This window comes from Lissotriton vulgaris, chromosome 3_1 (genome assembly GCF_964263255.1).
Source record: "Lissotriton vulgaris chromosome 3_1, aLisVul1.2, whole genome shotgun sequence".
Classification (NCBI taxonomy): domain Eukaryota; kingdom Metazoa; phylum Chordata; class Amphibia; order Caudata; family Salamandridae; genus Lissotriton; species Lissotriton vulgaris.
This window is the reverse complement of record NC_141689.1, coordinates 1,509,062,454-1,509,087,542: the sequence shown is the minus strand read 5'-3', so window position 1 is coordinate 1,509,087,542 and position 25,089 is coordinate 1,509,062,454. Positions and strand designations below refer to the sequence as shown.

General features: G+C 47.6%; 1 protein-coding gene across 4 annotated transcripts in view; it reads left to right on the top strand.

Annotated features, from left to right (window-relative positions):
- The window catches only part of LOC147728083 (broad substrate specificity ATP-binding cassette transporter ABCG2-like), a 756,857-nt gene that overhangs the window by 591,379 nt on the left and 140,389 nt on the right, over positions 1-25,089 (top strand). For all 4 annotated transcript variants that reach the window (XM_086961967.1, XM_086961966.1, XM_086961968.1 and 1 more), the window contains one exon: positions 23,868-24,020. In XM_086961967.1, the coding sequence (XP_086818093.1) occupies positions 23,868-24,020 (153 nt within the window). The remainder of the gene's footprint in view (positions 1-23,867; positions 24,021-25,089) is intronic.

The window sequence follows — 25,089 nt, the reverse complement described above, 5'->3', positions numbered from 1 at the left end:
AATATTATAAGTAGAAAATTAAAAAGCACTCTGCTACAATATCTTTTCCATTAAGTATAATGTAGTAGTGTTTTCAACAAATTTAATTTACATATTTAATTGAAGAAATAAAAATTGTAAGTAGCGGAGCACTGTCTAGGTAGTACCATGGTACTCTGCTAGCTTATTTTAAAGATATCATTTTAATAACTTTTAAAAAGTGGTAATCGATGGGGAAAAATATTAAAACCCATTATTTACCTATATGTATGGTCTTATCCCAAGACACAGCCTAAGTGTGGTAAAAAATAACATGGCTTCCTTTTACTTTTGTAAGGGAGCCATTAGCCAATCATATACCTACTGCCTTGTCATCTGAGGCTACTGCAGTATACCAGAAAATGACTGTGATATAATGTGTCCCAATATATTACTAGGTTTTAATGCTGTATAACTTAATAACTACAAATCCAGTTCACTTAAACTATCAAAAAGGATCATCTACACACTATAATGTATATCCCAGACAAATTTCATTAAAATCTGACTGGGCGTTTTGGTCGCTATGGACTAATACAAAGTCAATAGAAAATGTATATGTGGAAAAATGCGTTTTGGGACCCCCCCTTTTTTCTTTGCATTACCCTAAACGGGGGCAAAGTTATTACCTATCTAAAATCTGAGGCATTTCTATCTCTGAGAATCCTTACTTCATATATATTTATATATTTGGCTGAAGTTCCGCAGTACATAGCGATGACGAGTCATTATGTGATTTGCGGATGGCCTCTACAAAAGTTAAAGCCTGCCAAAGTAATAGTTTTTTTTATTTTTCACCTACCTATTACCACTTTAATACTTAATGGTAATAGGTAGGCAAAAATATGTATGAGGAATGTTACTTTGGTACTGCCCAGAGAGTATTTTTCCATTTTTTTTTTACATATTTAAATCTTCACTAAAAAGCCTACAGAATACCATACCTACAAATGACCTCACTACCTAATTTTCTTTTCTTTTAAATGTGCAGTTCTCCCTGAATGGCTTTATAAATAATTGGAAAATTATAAATACTTGTTCGAGGCATATGGGCTGCAGATGGTACATTATGAATAGATCGCCATCTGGTGTTGGGCTAGGATGATTGCACTTTGTTTTTCTCTTGGAGAGTCTTTTGTATCTTGGTGACTCCTCCCTTGGTTGGTAGTGCGCATGGGCATCGGCTCCATCCTTAGATTGTTTTTTTCCGCCATCGGGTTCGGATGAGGATTGAGACGCTCCAGATCAACTTCAGAAAAAAGTGATTTATCGGCGCGTATTCCCTTTCCAATTCGACGGTATTGTTATTGAACGCGTTTCATTTCCATTCCGGCACGTTGCGAATTCAACATCGAAGAAAAAACTTTGATCTACGTCGACGAACAGGAGGCCTTTCTCGACGCAGTCAAGCCCGGAGTCCATGGAAAGGACTCCATTAAACAAATGTCCAACGTGTGGTGCTAAGTTCCCACACAAGGACCTACACGAGGTGTGCAACCTCTGTCTATCGCCTGAACACGAATCCAGGGACTGCGAAGCCTGCGCAGCATTCTCCTCCAAGCTAACGATTAGAAATCGTCGGTCTAGAAGACACGAGGTTTCCAGAATGCAGTCGGAGGCGATCCCGGAGCTGTTCGGAGACGAGCAACTTGAGGAAGAAGAGGATCATGAGGATCAGTCGGGGTCGGAAGGGGACCAGTCGGATGTCGAAGAACTCGACGTGCAACAAACCGTGAGTGACGACGTCTCCTTACCAAAAAACCGACCCCGTGTGGTAACGACCCCGCCTTCGAGCCCGGTCAAACCGCAGAAAAAAGTTTCCGACGCCCCGCCCTCGGGCCCGGCAACGAAACCGAAACTGAAACCGAAACACTCGGCCTCCCACCATGTCGGATCCGAGAAACGGTCGACATTGACTTCGACACCGAAGCTTCATACAAGGGAAAGCTCGGCATCGAAACATTCCATGTCGAAACAGAAACACGATTCGACGTCCAAGACTCACTCGTTACCCAGGAAGTCGGAATCGAGTAGACACTTGGTGCCGAAAACACCGAACATTGACGATCGAAAACATAAGCACCTTTCGGAACCAAGGCCTTCGGTACCGATTCAGGAGCAACAGACAGATCCCAAACAAAAGATTTTGTTTATCGATCCGCAAACTGGCAAAGTAGTGACGAAGAAGAGAAAGAATGAACAGACAGAAGATAAATTTCTTCCTTCAAAAAAGAGAACACTGGGGACAAATACAACTCCTCCTGCTTCTCCTCGACCTAAAGTCACACCCTCTTCTCCTATTCTTCACACTATGCCAAATATTCCTACACCTTCCACACCAAGACCATCTACACCTCAGTCTGATGTAGACAGTGAGCCAGGGGAGGGAGAACCTCAAGGGGATGATGAAACCATCCCAGATGAGGATGACCCATGGGAAAATTATGACGTAGGGTCAGATGAGGACAACGACCCAGAGTTATATCCCTCAAAGCCTTCACCACCTGATGATAACACAGGGTTTGTACAGCTCATTAATAGAGCAGCAAAATATCATAAAGTAGATATACATACAGAACCTCAAATAGAGGATTTCCTGTTAGAGACGCTACCTAATGCACAAAGAACATCAGGTACTCTTCCTATGCTGAAGGGTCTTCTCAGTCACACAGAAGAAATATTCAAAGACCCAGTGAGGGCTAGGGTGTTAAACCCAAGAATTGATAAAAAATATAAGGCGGCTCCAAAGGATCCAATATTTATCAAAGGGCATGTACCTCTGGACTCGCTTGTAGTTTCAAACGCTCGTAAAAGAGCAAACTCATTATCTACAGGAGAGGCTCCTCCACCTGATAAAGAGTCAAAATTAATAGATGCATCAGGCAAGAGAGTAGCATCACAAGCGGCAAATAGCTGGCGTATAGCCAATACACAGGCACTACTTGCACGTTATGACAGGGCACATTATGATGAATTAGAAAAACTCATCACACATCTCCCCAAAGAACATCAGAAAAGGGCAGATCAGTTAATACAGGAAGGTAAAATAATAACTAATACTTCCATTAAGTGCGCCCTAGACGCAGCAGACACTGCAGCAAGATCCATCAACACCAGTGTCATGTTAAGGAGACATGCATGGCTTAGAATCTCAGGATTCAAACAGGCAGTACAAACGTCCTTATTGAACCAACCATTTGATCAAAAGACACTTTTTGGTTCAAGCACAGATGAGACCTTAGAAAAAATGAAAAAAGATACAGAAACGGCGAAGTCAATGGGAGCATTGCAGCAGCCAACACAAAGAGGTTCCTTTCGTAGATCCACCTATAGAGGGGGCTCAAAAAATACAGGAACAAATCAGCAATCCACCTCTTTCACACCTACATCACCCAAAGGCAATTCAAGAGGTAATTACAGGGGTAACAACAACAAAGGTAGAGGCCGCGGAAATAATAACAACCTCAAGGCCTCAACCCCAAAACAGTGAATTCATAGAACTCCCCACCGGACCACATAACACCGGTCGGGGGACGTCTATCACAGTTCCTACCTGTCTGGGAAAACATCACATCAGACAAGTGGGTGAGACAGATTATCCAACATGGTTATTGCCTGGAACTCACAGCTACCCCACCAAACATCCCCCCCAAACAGCGTCCAATGAGTCAAGATCATCTGACATTGTTAAAAGAAGAAGTACTAGCACTTCTACAAAAGCATGCAATAGAGAAGGTCCCAAAAAATCAACAAGGGACAGGAGTATACTCTCTATACTTCCTAATCCCCAAAAAAGACAGGTCCCTAAGACCAATCTTGGACCTCAGACCTCTCAATGCTTACATAAATTCGGAACATTTCCACATGGTCACGCTCCAACAGGTACTCCCTTTACTGAAGAAAGGGGACTTTCTTTCTACATTGGATCTAAAAGACGCTTACTTTCATATCCCAATTCACAAAGCCCACAGAAAATACCTAAGGTTTGTAGTGGAAGGACAACACTATCAGTTCAAAGTCCTTCCGTTCGGGGTCACAACGGCACCAAGAGTGTTCACAAAATGCCTAGCTGTGGTGGCAGCACACCTAAGAAGCCAACAAATACATGTCTTCCCCTACTTGGACGATTGGCTAATAAAGGCCAAGTCACAAGAAGAATGTCTTCACAACACACAGAAGACAATTCAATTGCTGCACCACCTAGGTTTTACGGTGAACTACAAAAAATCACACCTGCAACCAAACAAGATTCAGCAATACCTCGGGGCTACTATAGACACAGAAAAGGCAATAGCATACCCCAATACGATCAGGATACAAACAATGGTCGGGTTAATACAAAGATTTCAACCACAACACTCACTACCAGCACGAGTGTTTATGCAACTGTTAGGCATGATGTCCTCCTGCATACTGCTAATACCACATGCCAGGCTACAAATGCGTCCACTACAGGAGTGTCTAGCGACACAGTGGAATCAGGCTCAAGGTCAGATTACAGATCTGGTGTTGGTAAACGACCGGACGTATCGCTCTCTGAAGTGGTGGAACACAAAAAACATTTCCAAAGGACGGTCGTTCCTAGAACCAATTCCACAAGTGATAATAACAGCGGACGCATCGCTCTCCGGATGGGGAGCGCATATGGACAAATACACAGTGCAGGGGAAGTGGAGTGTGCAGCAAAAGAAACTGCACATCAACTACCTGGAACTATTAGCAGTATTTCTAGCACTAAAGGCTTTCCAAATGCAAATAACAAGCAAGGCAGTCCTGATCAGAACAGACAACATGACTGCAATGTATTATATTCAAAAACAGGGGGGGACACACTCTCTCCAACTATCCAAACTAGCACAGGACATTTGGAGATGGGCCATTCCTCAAAAGATTTATCTGTTAGCAGAACACCTACCAGGAGTTCAAAATCAGATAGCAGACATCCTAAGCAGACAGTCAGAACAAGTACACGAATGGGAGCTGCACGACCAAATACTGCAGCCATTCTTCCAGAGATGGGGGCAACCAGAGATAGATCTGTTTGCCAATCATCAGAACGCAAAATGCAAAAACTTCGCATCCAGGTACCCACACCAACGGTCCCAGGGCAATGCACTATGGATAAATTGGTCCAACAAATTTGCTCACGCTTTCCCTCCTCTCCCACTAATTCCGTTAGTGGTTCGGAAACTGCAGCAACACTCAATGACATTGATACTAGTGGCACCCACGTGGGCAAGACAGCCGTGGTTCACCACGCTACTACAACTCTCACAGGTGCCACATCAAAAACTAAGATTATTACCCATGCATCTTACACAGAACCATGGAGAAATAATGCACCCAGATCCCAAACAACTGAACCTAGCGATCTGGCTCCTGAGGTCATAGAGTTTGGATATTTAGATTTACCACCAGAATGTATGGAAATCATTAAACAAGCAAGACGTCCTACCTCCAGAGCATGCTATGCAGCAAAATGGAAGAGGTTTGCTATACACTGTAACAGTAAGCACATCAACCCTCTGGACGCATCCACTAAACAAATCATTTGCTATTTACTACACTTGCAGCAATGTAACTTAGCATATACCTCTATCAGAGTTCATCTCGCAGCTATAGCGGCGTACCTACAAAACAGGCAACATCTTTCCCTGTTTAAAGTACCAGAAATTAAAGCTTTCATGGAGGGACTCAGAAGAGTCATTCCACCAAGACGACCACCTTCCCCAGTCTGGAATCTCAACATAGTACTTACCAGACTAATGGGGCCACCCTTTGAACCTATGCATAGGTGTGAAATACAATTCCTCACATGGAAGGTGGCCTTCCTCATAGCTATCACGTCACTTAGAAGAGTAAGTGAGCTGCAAGCTTTTACGATTCAAGAACCATTCATGCAGTTACACCAAAATAAAGTGGTTCTTAGAACAAACCCAAAATTCTTACCAAAGGTAATTTCGGCATTCCACATCAACCAGTCGGTGGAATTACCGGTTTTCTTTCCAAAACCACAAACAGTAGCGGAAAGAGCCCTACATACATTGGATGTTAGAAGGGCAATATTGTACTATATAGAAAGAACACAAACTTTCAGGAAGACAAAACAGCTATTTGTTGCGTTTTCTCCTACACATAAGGGCAATCCCATCTCTAAAGCGGGCATTGCCAGATGGATTGTAAAAAACATTCAAATATGCTACTTAAAAGCAAAGAGACATTAACTGTTCCTCCTAGAGCTCACTCTACACGTAAAATAGGAGCATCTATGGCATTTTTGGGAAACATTTCACTAGATGACATATGCAAAGCAGCTACCTGGGTTACACCGCACACCTTCACAAAACACTATTGTGTAGATGTGCACACAACACAACAAGCTAGAGTGGGACAAGCTGTATTAAAAACTTTATTTCAGACAGTTGCAACAGACACGGGCAACCACCGCTAGGGAGAGAACTGCTGTATAGTCTATTCATAATGTACCATCTGCAGCCCATATGCCTCGAACGGAATATGCTACTTACCAGTATGCATCTGTTCTTGGCATAGAGGGCTGCAGAGTGGTACATGCCCTCCCAGCCTCCCCGGAAACCTGTGTCTGTTCCAACATTATCTTATTTAGACACACTTACATGGGCATTCTTATCTGTATTCTATCATACTACTCCATCTAACCCTACTATGGCAAAACAATCTAAGGATGGAGCCGATGCCCATGCGCACTACCAACCAAGGGAGGAGTCACCAAGATACAAAAGACTCTCCAAGAGAAAAACAAAGTGCAATCATCCGAGCCCAACACCAGATGGTGATCTATTCATAATGTACCACTCTGCAGCCCTCTATGCCAAGAACAGATGCATACTGGTAAGTAGCATATTCCTTCTCTACCTATTACCAACAACAATAAAACCTGTAACTTAACTTAGATCTAAGACCCTAACCCAGAATGCAGCGAAACATAGAACACACGCAAAATGAATGTGCTGAAAACAATATGGCTGCTTTTGAGTTTGGTAAGCGGAGCCATTAACCAAACATATACTACCTTATTATGCACATGTACCACAGTATACTGCAAATTTACAGCGGCACAATATATAACTTAGTATGTCACAAATGATAACTTTAACACTACTTACACTATTCACACATACTACCAAAACTGACTATTTACACCAAATAATCTGTTTTCCTGCCACATTACACCTGCATCTGTTAAGAAACATTCACACTACATCTGTTATAATTACCACTCCACTGTACACAACTTCACTGTACACCATTACACTGGGCGCCTATTCTCTCAATGCTATTCCACTGTTTGCAACTCCACTCTATGCCATTCCACTCTACCCAACTCCAACTATGCCACCCCACCCTATGCCATTCCAGCCTGCGCTACTGCACTGTTTGCTAGTCCCATCTATGCTACTCCACTCTGCTCTATTTCAGTGAATGCAACTCCACTCTCCCAGCTACACTCTATATTATTCTACTCTACACCACTCCACTGTATGCTACTCCACTGTATGCTACTCCAGTATATGCTATTACACTCTACAACACCACACTCTACTCCACTCCTTGTTGCTTCACTGTACGGTATTCTATTGTACACCACTCCACTCCACTCTATTGAACTCTACTACACCCCACTGTACCACATTCAGCTCTACTCTATGAAGAAACCAAAGGTTAAACCTTTGTTAAAATTACTGAAACTTTACTTTTTCTTTCTATGCAGACCAAACTGTAAATACACAAAGATTAAAAATTCTTACGTTATAGATCTGAAAGAGACACGTTAGTGATAGATTCCTTACCTTAGAATATCCCCAGGCGTCAGACTGGATCCGGAAATTTTTGCGTAGCAGTACCCTTGCGCGTCGGTTGGCGTCGTCTGCGGCTCCGCGTCCGTCGTCGGCGCCGTGATGACGTCGTCAGAGTACTTAGACGCCGCCTCTGCGTGCTGACGTCAGTTCTTCTTTTTTCTGCGCCAGCAGCGCAGATCTGGAAAAAGCAGTACTTTAGTTACTTTTTGACTAGTCTTTTTTGATCCCTTTTGATCATCTTTTCTTCAGTCTTGCGACTCCGGACGGTGCCTATGGATGCCTGATTGCAAGCCGTGTGAGGATTGTGACCGCCTGATGTCGGTCACGGACCCTCACCGTCGGTGTCTCCACTGTCTCGGCGTCGACCATGACGACAAGGCCTGCCTCGACTGCTGGGCCCTGACTTCGAAGGTTAGGCGGGAGCGGTCCCGCAAGCGGCTTGAACTCCGGCAGTCGGCCCCGAGCCGCAAGAGGTCCCTGTCCCACAGGAGGTCGAGGGACAGGTTGCGGGGTCGGAGCCATCACAGCTCCGAGAGTCGGCATCACTCCTTCGGGTCGAAGTCGTCGTCAGGTAAGCATAAGAAGTCGAAGAGACGTCATCCCTCCTCTGACTCCCCCCGACGCTTGCGCGACGCGGCCGGGGGTTCGGGTGACGCCGCCCACGCGGCTCCGTCGTAGTCGCGGGCGTCGCGGCCTGCTCTACACCATCCGGTCCCTGGGCAAGACGCGACGCCGGGGGAGATCGAGCGATTCCTCATGGCCGTGAGGAACCTCTCTTTCCCTACGGGTTCCGCGGCGACCCCGACGCCGTCAGGTGCTTCGGCCCCGACGCCGCCGGCGCCTTCGGGCCCGGCGCCGCAGGGCCCCTCTGGATCCGCTTTGGGATCTGGGTCGTCGCCAGTTGACCTAACGACCTCACCGGCGCCGGTCCCTCAGGTGTCACCTCCGGCGCCGCGATGCCTCCCTCGCTCCTGTTCCGGCGTCGGAACGGCGCCGCTTTCGACGCCGCTTGGGGAGTTTAGCTTCTATGAATCGGCCTCATCGTTTGACAACCCTGACTATCAGGGGATGGGTGAAGAGGAGTATTGGGCGGGGTCTGAGGACCCTCTGAACCGAGAGTGTCAGTCTCAATAGGACTGGACAGGTGGACTTGGGAATGCGAGTGGTCTGGACACATCACCAGACACTGACTTTGTCTCACCTCCAACCGTGGCTACGGAGGAGGGGGCGACCTACAGTGTGGTGTTGATGAGGGCAGCCAAGGCCTTGGGACTTGAGCTCCCCGTCGCGGCCGTGAGGACTAACCTCCTCACTGAGGTCCTTAAACCGCAGTCAAGCTCGGCCGAGCCTCTGCTGCCCTTTAATGAGGGCTTGACCGACGTTCTTTTGGGCACTTGGTCCAGGCCCGCTACGGGTTCGCATGTAGATAGGAACGTGGCCAGACGCCACCGCCCGGCCCCGGGTGACCCATGTTTCCTGTCCACCCACCCCACCCCCGAGAGCCTGGTCATCCAGGCATCAAATTCCAGGACCGCATTCCCGTCGGCTCCACCAGACAGGGAATCCAAGAGGTAAGAGCAATACGGCAAAAAGGTATTCTCCTCCCTTAGTCTGGGACTGTGGTCTTCCAACACCGCATGCCTCTTGGGCCGCTACACCCACTCTCTGTGGGATACGGTCGCCGAATTGCTGCCAGAGTGTCCGTTGGAGGTACGGGACAAACTCGGCCAAGCCCTTGTGGAAGGCCGGGATGCAGCAGCATTTTCTATCCGGTGTGGGCTGGATACCACCGACTCACTAGGTAGAGCGATGGCAACGACTGTGGCGATTCGTCGCCACGCCTGGTTGAGGTCCGCCAACTTTTCGGCAGATATCCAGAACACACTGATGGACATGCCGTTTGATGGCCGTCGCCTTTTTGGCGACAAGGCAGACCATGCGCTTGAGCACTTTAAGGACTCCAGGGCTACGACCAAGTCCTTGGGCCTCTCAGCCCAGTGCCAGCAAAGGGGTGCCTTTCGCTCCTTTTGTGGCCAAGGAAGGGGCGCCCCTACACGTGCTGCCAGCCACGCACCGCAGACTAACATACAGCGCGGTGGCGGCCATGGAAATCGCCGTGGAGGCTGTCGGGGACAACAGCGAGGCTAGTCCACACCCTCCTCCGCAGCATCCGCCTCAAAACCCTCCTAGTCTGTGCTTTTCGGCCTATGTGACGCCAGTGGGGGCAGGGTTCGCCATCACCACTTCCACTGGCGCACTGTCACGTCGGACAGGTGGGTGCTGCAAATCGTCCGAAGGGGCTACTCCCTCCCCTTCGAGGCGACCCCTCAAGCCATGCCACCGCAACACCACCGCGTATCGGGGGATCATTTGTGACTTCTGCCGGAGGAAGTTACGGCCCTCTTGGCCAAGGGGGCTACCAAGCGCGTTCCTGGGCAAGAAGTAGGATGTGGTTGCTACTCCCACTACTTTCTGGTACCCAAGAAGGGCAAAGGGGGCCTACGCCCTATCTTGGACCTACGGAACGTCAACGGCTTCCTCCGGAAGGAGAAGTTCAAAATGCTGACTCTGGCTCAGGTCTTAGCTGCCCTGGACCCAGTAGACTGGATGGTAGCGTTGGACTTGCAGGACGCTTATTTCCACATCCCCGTCCTGCCGGCCCACCGGCGTTACCTGCGGTTCACGGTAGGTCACGAGCCCTTTCAGTTTACCATGCTCCCCTTCGGCCTTACCAGCGCCCCACAGATGTTCACGAAAGTGATGGCGGTGGTCGCAGCTCATCTGCGCAGGTTAGGGGTTTCAGTCTTCCCCTACCTCGACGACTGGTTGTTGAAGGCGGGCTCACCCCAGACAGTTGTCAGCCACCTCCAGACAACGGCAGACCTCTTGCACCAGCTGGGGTTCTCCATCAATGTGCCGAAGTCACACCTGTGTCCCTCTCAGAAGCTCCTTTTCATCGGAGCGGTTCTCGACTCGGCGCAGTTTCGGGTTTACCCACCCGAACAGCGGGTTCGGGATATACAGGCTCTGATTCCAATCTTTCAGCCTTTATCCTGAGTTTCGGTTAGGTTGACGCTGCGGCTTCTGTGGCTGATGGCTTCCTGCATCCTTCTGGTGCATCACGCCCGTTGGCGGATGCAGGTTCTGCAGTGGGACCTGAAGTTTCAGTGGGCCCAGCATCAAGGCAACCTGTCCGACCATGTCCTGATCTCGCAGGGCACTGCGAGACAGCTGCAGTGGTGGCTCACGGACCGCGATTGGGTCAGCGGCAGACCCCTCTCCCTTCCCCAACCGGAGAACGTAGTTGTGACGGACGCGTCCCTCCAGGGCTGGGGAGGCCACATGGGAGAGGCGGAGATCAGAGGCCTCTGGTCTCCGGCGGAGTCCCGGCTCCATATCAACCTTTTGGAGCTGCGGGCGATTCATCTAGCACTGAAGGCATTCCTCCCCTCTGTCCGGGGGAGTGTAGTGCAGGTGTTCACGGACAACACCACCGCCATGTGGTACTGCAACAAACAGGGCGGGTGGGGTCGTGGACCCTCTGCCAGGGGGCTCTGCGCCTTGTGCAGTGGCTGGAACATCAGGGTGTGACCCTGGTGATTCAACACCTGGCAGGTTCTCTGAACGCCAGGGCGTACGAACTCAGCAGCCGGTGCATGATGGATCACGAATGGCGTCTGAACTCGGACGTGTCGCAAGGCCTCTTTCAGCAGTGGGGAGAGCCTTGGTTAGATCTATTCGCCACCGAAGAGAACGCGCAATGTCATCAGTTCTGCGCGTTGGAATTTCCAAGGCGGCACTCGCTCGGAGGCGCTTTTCGTTGCGAGTGGAGTTGCGGTCTGTTCTACGCCTTTCCGCCTATACCACTTCTGCCCAAAGTGCTGAAGAAGATCAAGCGCGACCGGGCACAAGTCATCCTTGTGGCTCCAGACTGGGCACGAAGATACTGGTATCCCAAGCTACTCAGTATGTCAATCGATCCCCCGGTTCGTCTACCTCTTCAGGAGGACCTTCTGTCGCTGCAGCAGGGGACGGTGCTCCACCCAAACCTGTCCAGTCTCCACCTCCATGCTTGGAGATTGAGCGGCAACAGTTGAGGCCATTTGACTTGCCTCCTGAAGTCTGTAACATCATTCTGGCAGCCAGGCGTCCCTCTACAAAGTCGCTATACGCCTGCAGGTGGAACAGATTTGTTGCATGGTGCACGGCAAAGGCTGTTGATCCTCTCTCTGCCCCTCTTTCTGAGGTTCTTCTCTTCCTCCTTTCTCTTGCCCAGCAGGGCTCTGCTCTGGGCACTATCAAGGGCTACCTTTCTGCCCTTTCAGCCTTTCTGAGTCGGCCTGATCAACCTTCTTTTTTCAAGTCCCCTGTTGTTAATCGATTCCTGAAAAGCATCGCACACACGTTTCCACCTGTTCCCTTTGTGATGCCTCAGTGGGACTTGAACCTGGTTCTTACTTTTCTGATGTGCGCTCCCTTTGAGCCACTTCACAACTCTCCTATCCGCCTTCTTACTCTGAAGACTGCTTTCCTGGTTGCCATCACCTCTGCCAGGAGAGTGAGTGAGCTCCAGGCTCTATCCTCTAAACCTCCTTTCCTTTCGGTCCATCCGGACAAGGTTGTGTTGCGGACAAGGCCCTCTTTCCTGCCCAAGGTCGTCACAGCCTTCCACATCGGGCAGTCCATCACTTTGCCCACCTTCTTTCCGCCTCCACATCCCTCGAAAGAGGAAGAGAGGCTCCACCATCTGGACCTAAAACGTGCGCTCTCTTACTATCTGGATCGCACACGCCAGTTCCGGGTGGATGACCAACTCTTTGTTGGTTACGTGGGCGCTAAGCAGACCCTCCAGTATTTCGCGATTTCGCGATTCGCAATAAAATCGCGAAACCAGCGAAATAGCGCGATGACCGCGATATTTATGTTTTTTGCCGCAAAAAAAGGTCTTGACAGACAGCAAACATAATGGTGACCTCTGATTGGCTGTACGGGCACACGTCACTACGTCGTGCCGTACTAGCTCATTTAGAGGTGTGAGTAATTGTACACACCTTGTGGATTAGAGGCCAGGACAGCTCATGGCTCCAGCAAGAATGCCACCTGTGAGTGGGGGTATTGATGAAGGGGGCTCCTGACACCACGTCTGAGAGCGCAAACACGTTCCATTCAGTTCGGCTGTTGCCGGCGGGACTAAACACCAATCTTGCTGCTTTACAGTAATCACAGCAATCACAACCAACAATGTGCTTTCAGATTAGCACACGCACATTTTACAGCAAGGAGGTGCTAAATTTAACACGCCGTGTAGAAAAGATGAAAGGTGAGTCAGACACAAAGATCGATTGCAGCAGCCTGCACACATCTCTGTGGATGGATCTCCCTTTGGTGCAAAGTGTGACTCCCTTGTAAAGCCACTCATTCCGATTTCAATGATGTCCTCGTACTCCGGAATAATGTATTTCTACACTTAGGGGCATCCATCCCTCCCCTGACATACCATGATAGCTGTTTTTAAAAAAAACGCACAGCCAGCATTGCTAAAACAAGTGCATCACACCAACAATTCAACCGGCATCCAAGGAAGCTTCTTTTTTGCACTCAATCATGTTTTCAAAGTAGGCACAAACACCTTTGCAAAATGTGTCAAACAGAGTATAATCGGAACTGCTTCCTCTTGGATCCAGGCAGCCTGGCCTTACTCTCGCCTTCGATGTGTATACTGGCGCTGAGCAGGTCGCAGGTTAGGCCAGTACAGGAGAAACAGGTATGTACGTGGTCAGATTTTACTGTGAGCTGTTCCAACTCTATCTTTCATCCTTCCGAGGGCGATAATACAACTGAGTTTCGAATGGTTTATGGGCAGACCTCGTCATTTTAACTGAGAGCTGTAGGTCGACTAGAGATGAAGCTGTGTGACTGAAGGATGGATGGGTACACTTTTAGGAGGGAGATTTGGGGGCAGAAGTAGGAGAATTGTATTCCGTGATTTTAGAAAGGAGCAAGCAAGGCTTTAATCAAAATATCAACTTTCCAGTGAAAGTGGTTTATTGCTTTCCTGCATAGGACTTATCGGCGTGGAAATCCATCTTTCTATTTTAGAATTTTAAGAGTTTGCGTTGCCCAGGGCAGTATTTGCATTTCAGATTTGTGTGAGTTCATAGCTTCTTCAATTGTGTACAGACCAGCACAATAATTGTAATTTTGACACAATTCAAGGTTGACTACAGTGGTTACATTCTTTTGCTTGCTATTGTTCTATAAATTCTGTTGATGTGTAGGTTTGTGTGTGATAAATTAGCAGTTTGTAAATAGCTGTTTGAAGTGTAACATTTGCTCAAATTGTAATATTAATCCTGTTCAATAGGGTTAGTAGACTTTTTCCAAAGGTGGCTGCCAATCTTTTTTGCACGTTCTATTGTATTTGTTTTTGGGCGTCCCATTTTTAAATGAGAATTGAGAATCATGCACGTCCACCCTCAATCACCCATGCCCAACGCCAGGCTGCCTTCTGAGGAGCATTTACATGTGCTCTGCATGCACCAGTATTCCATAGACAAGCCCTTCATTCCCAAGTCTAGGGACTGATGGGCCCAACATATCTTCTGGATCGGGGCTTGCAGTGGCCGCTAAGGGTGGAGAGGAACTCAACCCCACTCCACAACACCATCTAAGTGGTTCCTGCGGGCTGAATGGAGGACCTCCAGTTGGATGTCGCAACCTCATGAAACTAACACCAGCTCAACCAATATTTTAAGGGTTTGTGGACCTGGCACATAGAATACTTTGCTCTGAGGACCCACAACTAAAACACTTACGCTAAAAATCTTTGCTTAGCATAGTGTGCTGCCCGACTTGTATTTTGCTGTTTCTGTCATTGCATCCAGATATGTGATACAACAAGTAACATCATACCTACAACAAGTCAGGATTATTGGCTTTGTCAATGGTTATTAGATGCATAAGATAAATAATTGCAACTATGGCTTGTTACATATAATATTGAAAAAGCTTCCACTTAAAGCCCTGGTGACACCACAATGTTGCTGCTCTTGCGTTTCAAGAAGAGAAGGGAAATACAGAAAGAAAATGACTCTTTAAAGGAGTCCCTCCCCTCACAACGCTCACCTGCCATGACATCAGTAACTTCTCCACTAGTCAGACCCTCCAGGATTTCGCAATTTCGCGGTTTGTCGCAAAATCGGCACTTTTGTAAAAATGCCACAATTTTTACAAAAGTGCCCACTAAGATATCTGTGTTTGTTATAGGAAAAACTGCCAAATAAAATGCCGCAAAATTGCCGCTAAATTTCCATATTTGTGCCGCTAAATTTCCATTTTTGTGCCGCTAAATTTGCTAATCCATGCCGCTATATCCTGGGGGGTCTGGCTAAGAAGGGAAAGGCGGTGCACAAGCAGACCGTCTCGCGGTGGATCATCTTGTGTATCCAGGCGTGTTACTCCTTGGCTAAGAAGGAACCTCCTGTTGGGCTGAGGGCTCTTTCCACTCGAGCCACGGCGACTACCACTGCCTTGGGCCGGGGAGTGCCCTTGCAGGACATTTGCCAGGCAGCTACGTGGGCCTCGCTGCACACGTTTGCAAGACACTATTGCCTGGACAGCCAAGTCCGGAGGGATGGCTTCTTTGGCCGTTCCGTCCTCCAGGACTTTCTGGTGTGATTATTGGTTCGCAGACCCACCACCGGGGTTGGTATTGCTAGGGTATCTATTCTAAGGTAAGGAATCTATCACTAACATGTCTCTTTCAGATGCACAATTTACTACTTGTGTAACGATATCTGTAAGAGACATTAGTTAGTGATGGATTCCTTACCGACCTACCCATCCTCCCCGGTCTGCGAACCGATATCTAGGGTTAAGGTCATCCCCTTTCAGGGCCCTAGTTTCAATGGCATCAGTGTTGGTTTTTAGCATAGCTCTCCGTTTCTGGCGCGGAAAAGCTGTGTCTAAGAACTGACGTCAGCACGCGGAGGCGCAACGTCTAAGTACTCCGACGACGTCATCATGGCGCCCACGACGCCGACGATGAACGAGGAGCCGCAGACGACGCCTACCGACCCGCAAGGGTACTACTACGCAAACATTTCCAGATCCAGTCTGACGCCTGGGGATATTCTAAGGTAAGAAATCTATCACTAACTAATGTCTCTTACAGATATATTGTTACACAAGTAGTAACTTGTGCTTATATCTTAAATTTATCATTTACACACCACTTCACATTAATATAACTTTATTCTTTAGCTCCAAACAAAAGTTAAAGTACTGAAAAATTTACATTTCCAAACGTATACCTTTAATTTAAAATGTATGCATTACATTCAAATCACTGTACTTCCCCCAGCTCCATAGACAGTGTATTCAACTTTGTAGGCACACTAAATTAACTGTAACTCACCACTCTACCATGCACTGTGTTCCCAAATGATTTGATTTGCGATGTCATAATTGTTTTTCAAAATACTATTATTTTACATGGTATAAGTGAGGGGGCGTGGCTATGCAAGCCACGATGGTGGCTGTGCTGTGCTGAGGCTCCGTGGACGGGTGGCCCAACAGCCCTGTAATCCTCGTCGTTGGTGGGAAAAAAAACATCCCTCCTGGCGGCGGACCTCTACCGGCTCCGGGTACAGCCAGTGAAACTGCGGTGCCCCACTCTGCCTGGGCAGAAAATAGCGTTGTCCCTAGCCCGCGGACATATCAGCAAGATGGCGGAGGCCTACCGCTGAAAGGGGAGTAGACGGCGCATCCCGCCGGGCGCTGCACCTCCGGCAGCCACATTCGTCAGATTCACGAATCCGATACCAGCCACACGGTGGTCCCCCCGAGCCCCCCCCGCCCTCCGCAACAGTGATCGGCTGCGCTGCCTGAGATCGCCGGGCCGCTGATGTCATTTCCAAGGCGGCGGAGGCGGCTGGATGTCTGGGGACACCGCCACTGAGGTGCGGGCCATGGGGGAGTGAGAGATGGCCCCCGCCCCAACACTTGCATCGGCCTAGGAGGGGCCAGCGGCCAGACTTCCCTCCCCCCTCCAGGGGGTCAGACACCCAAGGTGGGCTCCTGAGGCAATGCCAGCCTGACCCCAAAATGGCGCCCATGATGCTACGGCGCTGAAGTAGATGGCTTCCCCGGCAGTCCTGAGGGGCATCAGAAGCAACATCAGGGGGTGAGTGCCTCGCACTACTGGCTTCCCTGCGGGGCCCCCCCCACGAGACTCCCTGCTGGCCCAGACACACTACAGGTGGGCCGAATAACACACTGACGTTGCTTGACCTTAAGATGGCGACTTCAGCATATCGACCTGGACTGAACCCGGGCCCACCCCCGGCCACGCCATAAAGAGAGCAGACCCTCAGGGTGTTCACTGGGCATTGCTGTATTGGAGCTGATCGCTCTCGGAGGGTGGCATACTCTGGGTGCGGGAGCGCTGGAAAGCACAGCGAAGGTCGGACCACACATGGTGGGCCCCACCAGGCTGGCGACGCAGCGGGGCAGTCCCTGGTGGGGCGCAGGAGACCTCAGGGCACACTACGCCCCCTACCACAAGAAGGCGACGAGCAATACGACCGCCACTCAGGGGCGCGACACTGCGATCTCACCCCCACGCCGGACATAACATAACGTGGGAACAACCTCCAGGGACGCAGCCATGGGGAAGCCAAGGGCCACGCAGCAAACGGCGGTCCCGGAAACTGCGCCAGAAAATCAACCCTGCACCAGCGCCCTTCCAAAGGTGCCATCGCCGTAACCGGACCCTACTATATCTGACAACCTAGACCGGGTCCTAGCAGCCATAGAACTTTCTAGGGCCTCCATGGATGAGCGCCTTGGTACTCTCACTTTGGATATCAACCTCATCCTCGACGACCAGCGGAAACTAGCCGATAGGGTCCGGGAGGGAGAGAGAACTCTGACGGACGTGCCGCTAACCCTGAAGACCCAGCAGCAGACACTTCGGACAGCCATGGATCGCTTGGCGACAATGGAGGAACGGGTGCACGATTTGGAGGGACGCTCTCGGCGTTGCAACATACGCGTCCTGGGACTGCCGGAGGGAGTTGAGGGAGCGCACCCTATTGAATACGTTGAGGTCTGGGTAAAGTCCTTCACTCCAACCAAGGACTGCACTCCCTTTTTCTCGTTGGAACGAGCCCAACGGGTTCCGACTGGGAGACAGCCACCTGGTGGCGTGCCTCGCCCCCTGCTCGCGAAATTTCTACATTTTCAGGATCGAGACGCGGTTTTACGGGTGACCAGATGACCAGGCCCCCTGCAAGTCGAAAAGCAGCATGTTATGATCTTCCCGGACTATACCAAAGCGGTACAAAAACTTAGGGCGCGCTTCCTAGAAGTGAAACGGCGCTTACGAGCGAACGACATACAGTACTCATTGTTATTTCTTGCTCGCTTGAAAGTCATCCATGCTGGCTCCACACTCTTCTTCTCCATGGCAGAGGAGGCCTGCGACTGGGCAGATCGCCACTGCACACAAGGATCGTCAGCGGCCCAGCCGCAGAAACGCAGCCACAGGGCACCCCGCAACAGAAGGCGTGTCCCACAACAAACACAACAGCAGGGGCAACTGAACTGGAGGGACCCCGCCGGGTGTCAGGAAGTCGAATCCCCTGACCTGGACCAACTCATGCAGGAGCATTGAAAGGCCCTTCAAGCCGCGGTGGATCTCGGGCCCCCCCATCGGAGGAGGACGTTGAGGGGGTCCCCCACCTTTTCACATCAGGTAGCAAGGAGGACAGTAACCCGGCTCGTCCCACAGCAGACTCAATTACTATGCCCCCGATCACACCAGAGATCACTGACATCACCCAGTAGGGGCGATCCCAGTCATTGCCCGACGACATGTTCCGCAGATAGATCTTGACGGGTAAGTACCCCGGCTAGGGGCCACCCGCCATCCATGTCAGAACACATTGGACACACTTAACCCCAAACCGACGACCATTTATCCTACTAACGCCCCGAAAGGCACTTGCCTCGCAGGCTCAGCCCGCCACCCCTACAGATTGACTGTTCGCTCCCTGGTTCCTGGAGCGCTAGTTTGGACGTATCGAGCTTGCCGATACGTCCCAAGTATTGGGACGGTTTTCCCACTCAGTTGCATGTTTGGTTCACCCTGTTCTTTCTTCCCCTACACCCAATAGAAGACATGAGCACCAGGGCAGATAACACACATGGAGGGCGGCACCCGGGGGCTCTTTCCACGCGCAGCGCCGCCTCTTTCACCGCCGCCACGACGCACGCCGTGTCAGGGAGGAAGCGCAATGGCGCAGATAGTCCTTCGCCCATCTACCCATGCTACACGCAGACGTTAGTATACTCACCCTGAACGTGTGGGGCCTGCACACGCCACGCAAGCAATACACGACATATGCATATATTAAGCGCAAACGTGCCCACATCGCTTTCCTGCTAGAAACGCACCTCACAGCACCCGAGCAAGACAAACTGAGATCTCGCTGGCGGGGTACTCTATGCGCCACATCATACTCTACGCGGCGCACTCATTTGGGTTCGCCCAGGCACTCCCTTTCAGGAAACACACAGAGTTGTAGATAAGGAGGGGAGGTATGCCCTGTTGGAGGGTCTGCTAGATGGGCAACCAATCCTATTAGGCAGCATCTACGCGCCCAACGTTGAGCAGGATAGATTCTGGGATTCCCTCTCGGGAGTTTTGGCCCAATTTGCCTCTCTCCCACGGATATTAGGGGGTGACTACAACTGTGAACTGGACGTAATACTTGACAGGAATAAAACTCACCACCCCAACCTTCACGGCACGAACTGAAAGATTCCGCCGTTGGGTCAACCACTGGACGCTCGTAGATGCATGGAGGGCTCACCATCCCCACACGCGGCTATACTCCTACCACTCCATCCCACATGACTTGCGGACTAGACTTGACAGGTTTTTTTGCACCCCGTCACTGATACCCAAGGTCCAACACACGACTACCTAGGCCGAGTAGTCTCAGACCACGATGCACACATTCTAAATATACGCTAGAGACCATCCCACCCTCCGGGGCCCACATGGCGCCTCCCAAGGGACTGCCTCACAGACCAGGTATTCAGACACGAACACACACACGGTCCAAGATTACTTCACCCAAAACACCGGGACTGCCACCTCTAGGCTAGTGGAATGGGACGCTTTCAATGTAATGGTAAGAGGCGGCTGTATCAAGCAAATAGTGGGGGCCTGCCGCACACTCGAACACACGCTCACTGACTCGGAACGCTCGGTGGCGATGCTCACCAAAAAAGAGGATGCCCGGTCGGCTACAACGGCACAGGTAGCCGAGGCCAAAACAAAATATGCAACAGCCCTAGCGGACTTGCGGAAATTTAATTTCCGTGCTTACGCTGCTCGCGTACACAGAGAACGCGACAAAACAGGCACACTATTGGCGTGGTTGGCACGCCAAGACACAGACGCAGTCCGTGGGCACACTGGTGCGCTCCAACAGGACATACTAGTTTGTAAATCTCTTGTTTAGAAGAACTCAAATGGAGAGGCAGTGTGTTTATTTAGGGCCAAATAGATTGCGTGGTGTCCCAAAACACACGTTTGCATTAGACCGTGGGTTTAATTAGATTATGCTATTGGTGGCAGAAAAAAAAACCTCTTGAAGGTAATAGAACACATCCTACAAGAGGAAATGCTTTGCTTCTGTTTTTCTTCTGACTGATAATTATTTTGAGTCAGCTGCCACACTTTTGACATTTAAACTGTGAAGGCGTGTCGTTTGAAAGATTCAAGAGCGTTTGTTTCTACTGTCCAAGAACAAACCCACTAACTAGCCTGCCACTTGTCACGCAACGTTTACATTAGGTTCAAGAATTTCAGAAATTTCGCATTATGTATAGAAACTATTTTCCAGGTAAAAATTCGTCAGATCTCACAAAACCGGTCCAGACAGTGAGAAACGTTTCCACAACCAGGTGTCTTTTAAATGCTAGGAGATATGTTTTACATTGTCCGTGTACTTTCTAAATAGATTCTCTTCCGGCTTCTGTGTGAGCTACATACAGTATGTCACAGCTACGTGAGAGCCAGAGAAGCATCAACCCTTAAAAGCTCAACAATTTAGTAGCCTTTAACAACTGCCAAGAAACTTTTAATTTTGCACTTGTTCTCAGTATAGCACAGACATCTCCAGATAGTCGCTCGTGTGTTCAACTCTCCATCTACTTGTAAATAGCTCTCCTGTGTGCATCCCAGCCTACTAATTTAGAAACTTTTGCTTTGTTGAATTAATGTATGTATACCAAAATTAAAAAGGCTGTATTCGAAATGAAAATGTGCATACTTTCAGAACTCATCAGCCTACATTTGGAGAAAAATGGCTGAATTTCCAAAATATATTTAAACCTGACATTTGAGTGATAAATTATGCAGCATTGGAGAGACTTGTTACTAATATTACCTTGGTGCCAATGGAATGGCTCTCATACATTAGCCATGTAGAGGCATTCCAAACTCATAAAGACTTTTTCCATTACTTTTGGCAATCCTGACTGATGCACCAAGGTGGTCATCTTTCTTGGGGTGGCCCCTAATGTGGTTTGTCTGTTTTAACTATTACAATACTAATATTAGTAGCTTAGATGATTTTCATTGAACAGAAGTATCTCTTTTTGCACATAAATTTGGACACCCCTGGTATAGCACCTATCTGGGAAAGAATCCTATGTAATACACTATGTTAGATGTATGGAGTCTAACAAAATCTGAGCCTGTAAGCATTCCCTTATAAAGGTCTACAATTATTTTTTAAAGCACACTTATGTTTATTGTGTCACTTTAAGCTGGGCTTATTTAGGCCCAGAATTCTGGGCTCAAAGTGTGTCATTCAGATATGTCCGAGGGAAATTGATATACAAATGGGAAGAAGCAAGGGTAGCATCTTTAGGTTTTTGCATAAATTAAGTGTTCATAGTTCATTTTATGTAATGTAGGTAATATTTTGTATAATATAAATGTTTGGCTTTTCTAAGTTTCTTTATTTCCTAGGATTTTGTATATTTACTAACGTTTGTGGGAGCCCTTTTTCAACATGATGTGATTTCGTTCTCCCTCACTGGCCCTTGCATAGTAAATTAATGCTATGTTTTGTGTTATGTTGCAACACGTGAGCACCCGTGCAAAACTTCAGCAAATATACCTGAGTTTCCACTTAATGCAAATGCAGATGTGTAAAATAAAATTGTGTTTATTTAGGGCCAAATAGATTGCGTGGTGTCCCAAAACACACGTTTGCATTAGACCGTGGGTTTAATTAGATTATGCTATTGGTGGCAGAAAAAAAAACCTCTTGAAGGTAATAGAACACATCCTACAAGAGGAAATGCTTTGCTTCTGTTTTTCTTCTGACTGATAATTATTTTGAGTCAGCTGCCACACTTTTGACATTTAAACTGTGAAGGCGTGTCGTTTGAAAGATTCAAGAGCGTTTGTTTCTACTGTCCAAGAACAAACCCACTAACTAGCCTGCCACTTGTCACGCAACGTTTACATTAGGTTCAAGAATTTCAGAAATTTCGCATTATGTATAGAAACTATTTTCCAGGTAAAAATTCGTCAGATCTCACAAAACCGGTCCAGACAGTGAGAAACGTTTCCACAACCAGGTGTCTTTTAAATGCTAGGAGATATGTTTTACATTGTCCGTGTACTTTCTAAATAGATTCTCTTCCGGCTTCTGTGTGAGCTACATACAGTATGTCACAGCTACGTGAGAGCCAGAGAAGCATCAACCCTTAAAAGCTCAACAATTTAGTAGCCTTTAACAACTGCCAAGAAACTTTTAATTTTGCACTTGTTCTCAGTATAGCACAGACATCTCCAGATAGTCGCTCGTGTGTTCAACTCTCCATCTACTTGTAAATAGCTCTCCTGTGTGCATCCCAGCCTACTAATTTAGAAACTTTTGCTTTGTTGAATTAATGTATGTATACCAAAATTAAAAAGGCTGTATTCGAAATGAAAATGTGCATACTTTCAGAACTCATCAGCCTACATTTGGAGAAAAATGGCTGAATTTCCAAAATATATTTAAACCTGACATTTGAGTGATAAATTATGCAGCATTGGAGAGACTTGTTACTAATATTACCTTGGTGCCAATGGAATGGCTCTCATACATTAGCCATGTAGAGGCATTCCAAACTCATAAAGACTTTTTCCATTACTTTTGGCAATCCTGACTGATGCACCAAGGTGGTCATCTTTCTTGGGGTGGCCCCTAATGTGGTTTGTCTGTTTTAACTATTACAATACTAATATTAGTAGCTTAGATGATTTTCATTGAACAGAAGTATCTCTTTTTGCACATAAATTTGGACACCCCTGGTATAGCACCTATCTGGGAAAGAATCCTATGTAATACACTATGTTAGATGTATGGAGTCTATCAAAATCTGAGCCTGTAAGCATTCCCTTATAAAGGTCTACAATTATTTTTTAAAGCACACTTATGTTTATTGTGTCACTTTAAGCTGGGCTTATTTAGGCCCAGAATTCTGGGCTCAAAGTGTGTCATTCAGATATGTCCGAGGGAAATTGATATACAAATGGGAAGAAGCAAGGGTAGCATCTTTAGGTTTTTGCATAAATTAAGTGTACATAGTTCATTTTATGTAATGTAGGTAATATTTTGTATAATATAAATGTTTGGCTTTTCTAAGTTTCTTTATTTCCTAGGATTTTGTATATTTACTAACGTTTGTGGGAGCCCTTTTTCAACATGATGTGATTTCGTTCTCCCTCACTGGCCCTTGCATAGTAAATTAATGCTATGTTTTGTGTTATGTTGCAACACGTGAGCACCCGTGCAAAACTTCAGCAAATATACCTGAGTTTCCACTTAATGCAAATGCAGATGTGTAAAATAAAATTGTGTTGTTTAAAAAAAGTACAAGATTATGCCATTGGAATGGTGAACAGAAAAAAGATTATTCCCTCTTTCTTCCAAGGATGATGTTGTTATGGGGACCCTCACAGTAAGGGAAAATTTGCAGTTCTCAGCAGCACTCCGGCTTCCTAGAAACATTCGTCAGAAGGAGAAAGATGAAAGAATCAATCAGATCATGAAAGAACTCGGTTTAACCAAAGTGGCAGACTCAAAGGTAATTTATGACATTACTTGTTCAGGTATTGAGATTTCTACTGACTACATAATGATTTTTAGATGTTGAGATAAGTAAACTTAATTAGCTGCCCTCTGACTTCATGTAACCTCAGAAAGTATCAAGTTCTTGCACCAAAACCTACAATAGTTTTAGATTGCAAACACCACCCATAATTAAAGTTACTTTAAACTATTTAAAACTACAAACGTAATGGTAGTACTTAATGGCCACACCAGAGCCTGGTTAGATCTCTACTGGCCCAGGGAAATGGGCTCCGTTCCTTCGCCCAAATTGGTGGCAAAAAGACTGGGCATAATAATTGATCACTAACTCTCCATGAGTCCGCAAATACATAATGTGGTCTCAAAAGGAGTGTTAATCTTCGGACAACAAGGTAGGTCCCTCCATACCTCTCTTCTGAAGCCTTGAAATCAGTCATGGCAGCAATGTTTGGAGGAAAAATTGACTATGCTAATAGGTTCTATCTAGGGCTACCAGACTGTGATCTAAAGCGTATCCAAATACTTCAGAATGCTGCAGCTAAGCTGGTGACAAAGGCCCCTCGTAGATCGCATACTATTTAGTTGTCAAAGCAATTGCATTGTTTGCCAGTGGCACAGCATATCAAATTTAAAGTCTGTTGCTTAATTTTTAAGGCTATCCATGGCTTAACTCAGATTTTCTTACGCTGCATCTCTCTAGGTATACCTCAACTAGGGCAATGTTCTCCAGATTTTCTTAGTTTGCATATATCTTGGTATACCCCAACTAGGGCTCTGTTATTCCACAACCAATCTTCCAGTGGCGCCCAGGTACCATTAAACTAGAGTAGGAGGTCACAGATTCTTAGTTTGAACTCCAAAGATATGAAACTCTTTCCCAACATCTATTCAGGCAGTAACTTCCCTTGAATATTTCAGAGGAGTATTGAAAGCCTGTTCAAGAAAGCCTTTGACACTGGAAGATAGCAATTGACATTAAAATAGTGATGCTTTCCTGAGGGTTTATCACAATGAAACTTTTGGGGTGAACTAGCGCTCTACAAGTCTTCATGACAATAACTATA